This window comes from Ammodytes marinus, assembly GCF_949987685.1.
Source record: "Ammodytes marinus genome assembly, chromosome: 12".
In the NCBI taxonomy this organism is placed as follows: Eukaryota; Metazoa; Chordata; class Actinopteri; order Uranoscopiformes; family Ammodytidae; genus Ammodytes; species Ammodytes marinus.
The window spans coordinates 30,696,226-30,706,225 of NC_137216.1; the positions used below are offsets into that span (position 1 = coordinate 30,696,226).

At 39.8% G+C, this 10,000-nt stretch overlaps 1 protein-coding gene across 1 annotated transcript in view; it reads right to left on the reverse strand.

Annotated features, from left to right (window-relative positions):
* Positions 1–10,000, reverse strand: part of mylka (myosin, light chain kinase a) — a gene marked incomplete at its 5' end in the record, with an annotated part of 228,217 nt that overhangs the window by 181,507 nt on the left and 36,710 nt on the right. The window contains 3 exons of the mRNA XM_080038536.1: positions 1,892–1,951; positions 3,517–3,633; positions 9,138–9,768. Coding sequence (XP_079894662.1) covers positions 1,892–1,951; positions 3,517–3,633; positions 9,138–9,768 — 808 coding nt within the window. The remainder of the gene's footprint in view (positions 1–1,891; positions 1,952–3,516; positions 3,634–9,137; positions 9,769–10,000) is intronic.

Below are 10,000 nucleotides of genomic sequence, written 5' to 3' on the forward strand. Positions count from 1 at the left end.
AGAATTAACACAAACTGAAAGTTCTTCAGAGCACCTTTAACATTAGCAAATGTTCAATTAAGAGCACAATGTTTAAACTGAATTGATTAGTTCCACAGTGAGCCACCATTTTCCTTTTTTAGCTCAACAACAGCAGTATGTAGTTCACACATTAGCATGTGTCATCTCCTGAACAGAAACAGATCCAGGAAATGGTTAACCCAGTGCAGCAACAAACAGCCATCCTAGACAAATCTAAATGGACTCCACTTATAAAGCTCTTTTCCCTGTTTTTTCACAGACTCAAAGCGCTTTACATAGTTTTGTACACATTCACCCATTTACACACACATTCATTCATACACCGATAGCAGCAGCAGCAGCTACCACGCAGGGTGCAAGCTAACTATCAGGAGACATTTAGGGTTCAGTGTCTCTTTGCTCAGGGGCACTTGGACATGTGGCGGGGAGACAGGGGATCGAACCTGCAACAATGATATGTTTGTATGGGTATTCGATGTTAGGCTACTAAAAGTTAGCTATTTTTAGCTAGTTGTAAATGGCAGGCGTTATGAATGGACTTGGTTAGTTTAGCTTAGCTTAGCACAAACAGTGGAAGCAGGGGGGAATGCTAGCGGCTAATTACCGTCCAAACCCAAAATCCGAAGAGTTTTTTAGACGTTTTTAACCCTTTTGTTTCTGCCAAACCCAGCTGTTAATCCAACCATTCATCAGTCAACCAATGAGAGGGTTACCTGGGAGTTGCCATAGTATAGATAGATAGATAGATAGATAGATAGATAGATAGATAGATAGATAGATAGATAGATAGATAGATAGATAGATAGATAGATAGATAGATAGATAGATAGACAGACAGACAGACAGACAGACAGACAGACAGACAGACAGACAGACAGACAGACAGACAGACAGACAGACAGACAGACAGACAGACAGATAGATAGATAGATAGATAGATAGATAGATAGATAGATAGATAGATAGATAGATAGATAGATAGATAGATAGATAGATAGATAGATAGATAGATAGATAGAAAAGCAAGAGGCTAGATCAAGGCGCCATGTTATGATGAAATAAATAAGTTAAAGTATGTCCCATGTGTAGCATTCTGCATCCTAACCAAAAAAGAAAGAGTATGAGATTTGGAACGCAGGGATGGACTCACTTGATTGTTATATAAGCACTTATTTTAATCTTAAGATATTTTTTTGGCATTTTTATGCTTTATTGATAGTGTAGAGACAGAGTTGAAATGGGGCAGAGAGGGGAGTGACATGCAGATAACGACCGCGGGCTGGAATCGAACCCGGGTCCGCTGCTGGCCGAGGCCTATGGGGGGGACGCCCTACCAACTGAGCTAAGGGCGCCCCTTATATAAGCGTTTTAAACCAGCCCCCAAGGGTCAGCACCAGAATCATATCAAGCTAAGTTGACCCTGCATTCACTCCAATGTAAACAGTGAGGCTAATATCGTATTACAGCCCAACACTATAGAAACAACTACAACAAACCAACCAATCGGAATGAAGCAGGAAACCAAAATAATGTCGGTTAAATAATCAATAACAGAAAAAACATTCATTCAGGAGCAGCAGAGGAAGGGTTAATGATAGGGATGGTTCCAACGATACCCAGAGACGAGTCTGTGTGTGTGTGTGTGTGTGTGTGTGTGTGTGTGTGTGTGTGTGTGTGTGTGTGTGTGGGAACCAGTGATCCCAGGCTGCAGCTCCTTATTGGGACAAAAGGAAAGAGGCTGTGTGTGTGTGTGTGTGTGTGTGTGTGTGTGTGTGTGTGTGTGTGTGTGTGTGTGTGTGTGTGTGTGTGTGTGTGTGTGTGTGTGTGTGTGTGTGTGTGAAAGAGGCTGCTGCATATTTTGGAAACTCACTCTCTGAGGTCGGAGTCGACTTCTTGGACTTCTTGTCCGACGGAGAGTTTTCTGCCGGATCTTAAAGAGACACAGAGAGAGAGAGAGAGAGAGATTATAATCTTTACAGACATTCTGTCCGTCTGTCTGTCTGTCTGTCTGTCTGTCTGTCTGTCTGTCTGTCTGTCTGCCTATCTATCTATCTATCTATCTATCTATCTATCTATCTATCTATCTATCTATCTATCTATCTATCTATCTATCTATCTATCTATCTATCTATCTATCTATCTTTAGTTTTTATTCTACTGTTGCCCTGCGTTAAAAATCACATACTTTTTCTTTTTACGATACTACATACTAAATCATGCTGGTTTCTATACTGAAAAATGCAATTGGATGTCTTAGAGCATCTGGGTATTTTTTGACATACCGCACATTTATTTGACATGCATGTATTGGGACGTCCTTAATCTTTTTCTTGCATACTAACTAGTATGGAGGTATAGGGATTGGAACGCAGGGTTAGTGTGCGCTTATCAGGGGCTTGTTCTGAACAACATTGTTTGTGTTTCTGACGTCAGGCTTTTTCAGATAAAGTTTAAGAACATTATGTCCAAACCAATCGCTCAAACTCAGCTGGGAGGAGAGAGAAAATAGCAAAAAAAAAAATAATTCTGTGTCAAACTGAGAGGGAGTCCGGGTGCTCTGGTGGTGTAGTGGACAGAGCGCGTACCATATCGGCTCCGGCCTTCGTTGCAGTGGTCGCGGGTTCAAATCCAAACCGTGGAACTTTACTGCAGGTCATCCCCCCCCCCCTCTCTCTCTGTCTCCCCATTTCAACTCTGTACTATCCAATAAAAAGCTTGAAAATGCGAGAAAAAATAATCTTAAAAAAAAAAAAAAAACTGAGAGGGAGAGTTTGCGCAAAAAACACATAAAATATGGGAGGTATGAGAATCACAGAAGACATTTTAGACGTTCACGTTAATGAAAAATATATTAAAGCTTGAGTCAGGGATTCTGGAGATTCAGAATCACTGACTCCATCTTTAGATAACATCTTTTCATAAATAACAAATATTAAAAAAGCAATAAGCACATTTTTTTTTTGACAATCCAGCGTTCTGCTAAGCATGTAGGCCTGATGTAGTTATACAGCTCCGGAAAAAATTAAGAGACCAGTCTGGATTTTCCTTAAATCTTCATCTCTACATAACTTATTGAAAATGCTCTTTAATGACAAAAAATGTATCGGAACTTGGTAAAAATATTGTCAGTAGTTTATATTTCAAAACCAAAATGTTCATTCTACTCAAACATATGCCTATAAATAGTAAAACGACAGACACTGAACATTTGAAGTGGTCTCTTTTAATTTTTTCCAGAGCTGTATAATCTCAGATATATAAGAGTTGTACACAATATATATATTTTTTTTAAAGATTATTTTTTTGGCATTTTCAAGCTTTATTAGTAGAGAGTTGAAATGGGGAGACAGAGAGAGAGGGGGGATGATCTGCAGTAAAGGTCCACGGGTCGGATATTCGAACCCGCGACCACTGCAACGAAGGCCGGAGCCGATATGGTACGCGCTCTATCCACTACACCACCAGAGCGCCCCAGAATAATATTTTAAGTCTTACCGTCCACTAACACCATGCAGGGACACTCAGCTTTCCCGGCCGAGTTTTCTGCTTTGCATTTGTATTGTCCTTCGTCCTCCGGCAGAGCTTTGTCTATGGTCAGAGAGCACAGGCCACCTGCAACAAGGACAAGGACACAAAATCAGATATAATATACTGATAGATGGATAGATGGATGGATAGATGGATGGATAGATAGATAGATAGATAAATGGATGGATAGATAGATAGATAGATAGATAGATAGATAGATAGATAGATAGATAGATAGATAGATAGATAGATAGATAGATAGATAGATAGATAGATAGATAGATAGATAGATAGATAGATAGATAGATAGATAGATAGATAGATAGATAGATGTACGGATGGATGGATGGATGGATAGATGGATGGATGGATGGATGGATGGATGGATGGATGGATGGATGGATGGATGGATGGATGGATGGATGGATGGATGGATGGATGGTAGATGGATGGATGGATGGATGGATGGATGGATAGATGTACGGATAGATGGATGGATAGATGTACGGATAGATAGATAGATAGATAGATGTACGGATAGATAGATAGATAGATAGATAGATAGATAGATAGATAGATAGATAGATAGATAGATAGATAGATAGATAGATAGATAGATAGATAGATAGATAGATAGATAGATAGATAGATAGATAGATAGATAGATAGATAGATAGATAGATAGATAGATAGATAGATAGATAGATAGATAGATAGATAGATAGACTCTACACTGGGATAAATTATAAAAAAAAAAATACTGTACACTGTTTAGGCCAACCGCAACACAACAAAGAGACATGTTATAAAATACTATATACTATAAAATACACAATACTTTTGATATGGCATGTTGGTGTGTGTGTGTGTGTTACGTGTGTATACGAGCACGAGTACAGTGTCCTCCTGACCCTTTTTTATTATTAAACTAAATGTAGAAGAAGGGTCTGTGTTGGTCTGATGTGGATATGGAATGTTTGCTGCAGATTTCGCCAGATGTTTTGATGTTTTTTGGCTCAATGTTGATTGTAATTTTCAGCTATTTAAACCATTCAACCATCAAAATGCACAGCTATTTTAGGATATTATGGGAAACTTTCCAGCTTTTTCTACCTTTTCAGCTTGAAATCCAATGTTAAAGTTGAAACCAATGCAACACAAGACATGAAAATAAGTCACAATGCATTCAGCTATTCAAAAATTGATTTTTCCTTCCAAAATCTTGAACAGTTTTTTAAAATATTTAATAATATAAAGTTTTAGTTTAATGCATTTTTCAGCCTTCTTCAGATTTTATAATGGGAGCGGATGGGACGGAATGTTCAGAGGCAGAGTGGGGAACCAACAGTTACAGTGGAGAACATGTGGAAAAATAAACTCCTACATGGATGATTCTGACGTAAAAATTTAGGACATATTCTGCCGGTCGCATAGATGTGACTACTGAAGCAATCGTACCTACACAATGGGAGGTCTGAGCTCCCATTGTGTAATGGTGTCCAACCAACTGCTGCATATATTCCGATATCACATATTTCTGAAACAGTCTTATTTTTCCTCTGATGATCATAATTTACATGTAACAGCAAACGAGACCATCAGTGCAAAGAATGCTATTTTTCTTTAGTTTTTCTTAATGCCTTTGTCATGGGTATACGCTCACCCAGGAACAACAGCTGGCGTGGTAAAAACACTACCGCTTTTGTCCAAAGGGGGCGCTAGAATGAACACAAACTGAATGTTCCTCGGAGCACCTTTAATTAGATTTTATAAATTCTATTCAAACATCAACTATTCAATCCATTTAACATATTTTCGTAATTCCTAATTACATCCAGCAATCCAGTTTAGCGTCGGCTTTTCAGCATTCTGCATTCACACACATTTGCTGATTGAAATGCATTTTCTTGTTAAATACAAAACACTATCAAACATGCAATACTTTATACACATTAGACTAAATGTATGGCATGTTACTGTCCTTTACTTCATGTAATACCTAAGTGCTGTAAATATTTTGAGTATTTTCAAATTAAAAGTCCTCACGTTTCAACTAAAGTAACTTCTTTTTTTTAAAGAATTTTTTTGGGACATTTTTGCTTTATTAGACAGATTTTGGAGAGACATAATTGAAATGGGGCAAAGAGGCATGCAGAGAACTGACCCGGGCGGGATTTGAACCTGGGCGCTCTACCCACTGCGCCCTCCAACTTCAGTATTTTCAAAAATTGAAGCTGCTGTTTCAGATCATTTTGTTTCCAAAATGAAAAAAATTAAATTATTTAAACTTCAACTGCATCAATGAGCCCTGAGCGCTGCCTAAGCCCCCTTTGCTACGCACGTCTACACACAAATTATTTAATAAATATGCACAAGTGTGAGTTTTCACCACATATGTGCGTATGAGAGTAATCAAATCATTTCTAGTCATGTTTTTGCATTCTTGCATAAAATTTGAATGCAGTCTGCGGTGTGTGTGTGTGTGTGTGTGTGTGTGTGTGTGGGTGTGTGTGTGTGTGTGTGTGTGTGTGTGTGTGTGTGTGTGGGTATGTGGTAAATCAGCCCCAAAGTCCTGGGGGTTTGTGTTCATTTGTGCCACAAAGCCAACGCTATGTTGTCACTTATAAATCACAAAACTCTGAAAACTGCAAAAGATTTTGTCCTCCCTTGCACTCCGCTTGTTTCAGGTTGTGTTCAAAATGCCCTACTATCGTCCTACTCATACTAAAAGCCCTACTAACGTCCTACTCATACTAAAAGCCCTACTAACGTCCTACTCATACTAAAGCCCTACTAATGTACTACTCATACTAAAGCCCTACTAACGTACTACTCATAGTAATTTTGACTTAAATTTGAGTATGTTGTGGTTGTGTATGCGAGTTTGTGTCGGTAAGAAATGCCCAGATGAGTACTTACTTCCGGGAAGATTTTGTGTATGGATCGATAGGTTACTTTTCCTACTCAACCGCTCCACAATGCATTGCGTCTTTTCAAACTTCAGCGTAAATGGTCCGACCAACAGTTTCCAACACAGCCTCAGTCTTTAAATTTCAACTAAATGCATCCTACCTCCTACAAAATAAAAGCCCAACAACGTTCACACACAGTCTGTTTATAAAAGCTTTAACGTGTTAAAAATAAAACTTGTTTAATAAGTTATTTAAATAAGTGAAGTAATTGAGATCCAGTTTCATAACATGTTTATCTAGACGACATCATCACTGGGGGACTCCAGCTGTCTCTTAGCAACCTCTGACCTTTAAACACACACACACACACACACACACACACACACACACACACACACACACACACACACACACACACACACACACGTCTATACTGCTGGATCAGGGGCAATCCTACAGACAGAAATAAACAGGAGGGGGATTACACACACACATAGGGAAGCCTCACCCTGTGTCCTCATTCGCTCATTAATAAAACGCTAGCACATGCATGTACAGATATAGCAGCAGGTCTTTACTGTGTCCACCGCAGTGTGTGTGTGTGTGTGTGTTTACTTTTTTGTGAGGAAACACACACACACACACACACACACACACACACACACACACACACACACACACACACAGGAAAGCCTGACCCAGTATCCCAGGCGAGACATGTCTGATACATTTTTTTTTACAGGTTATTAAAGAAGAATATGTTCAAATTTATCCCATGTTCTCATCCAACATAATAGTCATGTACGGCTCCCAGAGCTCGACAAAGTCCCTCCTCTTGCCCTTTGCAATATAAGTCAATCTTTCCAGACCACTCCAAATGTTCAGTGTCTCTCGTTTTACTATTTATAGGCCTATGTTTGAGTAGAATGAACTAGCAAATTCCAATACATTTTTTGTCATTTAGAGCATTTTCAATAATTTAATAGTAATGTAGAGATGAAGATTTATTTGGTCTACATTATTTTACAGAGCTGTAAAATCCAGAAGAGGTGGAGAGACATCCTGGACTACATTTCCCAAGATGCACCAGCAAAACAGACACTTCCTGAAACGCCGACAGACTGATGACATCACTATAATCGCTTGTGATAAATTAACATTGAAGTAAACAGAAGCCATAAAGAATAAAAAATAAATAAACTTCGCTGTCGTTTGAAAAGATGCAATGCATTGTGTGGCGGTTGAGGAGGAAAAGTAACCTATCGATCCATACACAAAATCTTCCCGGAAGTAAGTACTCATCCGGGCATTTCATGCATTACATCTGGAACAAACTCCCAGAAAACTTGAGGTCTGCTACAACCCTCAGTTCTTTTAAATCGAGTCTGAAGACTTTTCTGTTTCCATTTTAACCTGTACTTTCTATTTAATTTAAATGTTTTACTTCTTTTCATTCGCTTTTAAATGTCTTCTAATGTGTTTTATGTATTTTAATCTTGCCCCTGTAAAGCACTTTGAGTGGCCTTGTGTTTGAATTGTGCTATAGAAATAAACTTGCCTTGCCTTGCCTTACATTTTTCTACTTTTGTTTTAATTCTTTGATACTAAACTTTTTAAAACTTTTCTTAAAGTAGCTACGAGGAACGTTAAGATATTCTACTCAAACACATGCCTATAAATAGTAAAACGAGAGACACTGAACATTTGGAGTGGTCTCTTAATTTTTTTCCAGAGCTGGATATGAGTTATGAGCTGTTTATTACATCTCATTATAAATAGATCTGTAGTTGGAGAAAACACCGGCGCCTCATTCACTATTTTATGAAATTGTATAAACTTATTTATTTCATTATTAATAAAGAAAATGTTTCTAACAATGAAAATCTTAGCTGTAAAAGCTGATGCAATGTCCTTTTAAATCAGACTTTTCGGTCCTCACAAGTACAAAACAATAAGCGTGTGTGTGTGTGTGTGTGTGTGCGTATGCGTGTTTTGGTGTGTTACAGTGTGTGTGTGTGTGTGTGTGTGTGTGCGCATGTTACAGTGAGTTTGTGTGTGTGTGTTGACTTGTGTTGGTGTCTTACAGTGTGTGTTTTTTACAGCGTGTGCATGTGTGTGTTACAGTGTGTGTGTGTGTGTGTCCTATGTAAAGCGATCCGTTCCCACATGAAATACCAACAATAGCCCGTCACACATCACATCCTGTCTCTCTCTCTTCTATTCTTAGGCTCTGAATCCTCGCAGCTTTAAAATCTGAACGGGAAGTTTTATTTTATTTTTATTGCACTGCCCAAGTTTCCATCGAAATTGCATCCCTGTATGTGTGCTTGTGTGTGTGTGTGTGTTTGCATTAATGCATGTGCTTGTGTGTGTGTGTGTGTGTGTGTGTGTGTGTGTGTGTGTGTATTTTTGTGTGTGCTTGCGTGTTTATACTGTAGGTGTGTGCGTGCTTGCATTAATGCATGCATGTGTATATGTTTGTGTTACTATGTGTGTGTGTGTGTGTGTGTGTAGTTGTTACGTGTTACAGTGTGTTTATAGGTGTGTGTGCTTGCGTTAATGCATGCATGTATGTGTGTAGATGTTACGTGTTAAAGTGTGTGTGTGTGTTTGCGTGTTTATAGGTGTGTGTGCTTGCCTTAATGCATGCATGTGTGTGTGTGCCCTCTTTCTTACCTTCGTTTGCGAGCACGATGAACTTGGAGCTCTTGATGACTTTGCCGTCGAGCGTCCAGGTGACAGCGGCGTCTCCCGGGTCTGAGGCGGCCAGGCGACACTGCAGCCTCAGCCGCTGCCCGTCCAAGACCGTCACATCCTTCAGCTTCTCCACAAACTCCGGCCCCTTCTCCTTGTTAATCCTTCCATCCACGCAGTTGTTGTTCACCGCCACTTCTTTCTTCGCATTCTCCGTCTTTTTCTCATTGACCACAGCTTTCTTCCCGCTCTCTCCGACCAATTTCTCGTTCTCGACTTTTTTCTCGTTGGCTACGGCTACTTTTTTTACGCTCTCTCCGTTTTTCTCGGGGCTCGCCGGCGGGCTTTTATTCTTGTTTCCCAGCACCGATCGGAAGTCGGAAGCGGCAGCGTTTTTGGAGGGTGTGTCTGCGGCCGCCGTTGGTTTGGCGGTGGAGTTACCGACGGCGTTTCCGACAGCCCCTCCTTTCTTCCCCAGCACGGCCCGGAAGTCGACCTGCTGTGGGGCAGAGTTCACCTTGGCACCGCGGTTGTCGTCCGGCCCTTTGGCTTTCACGCCTTTTAGATTCGCCTTAAAATCCATCTGGCGTGGCTCCCGCGACTCCTCTTCTTCCTGAATGAATGGATGAATAAATAGTTAAATGCTTACTTTACCAGTGGAAATATGAAGGTGAATTGAACTCTGAGATCCCATGTAGTATAAATCTGCAAACATTTTAGAAATCGGTTCATCCTAGCCTGAGAAAAGGCAGAAAGAGTGTTTTATGGTCTCACTGTCTAACTAATGTGACATCACTTCAGTAGAAATTTTGGGTTAGCATTAACAGGACAGCTGGGCCAAGGGA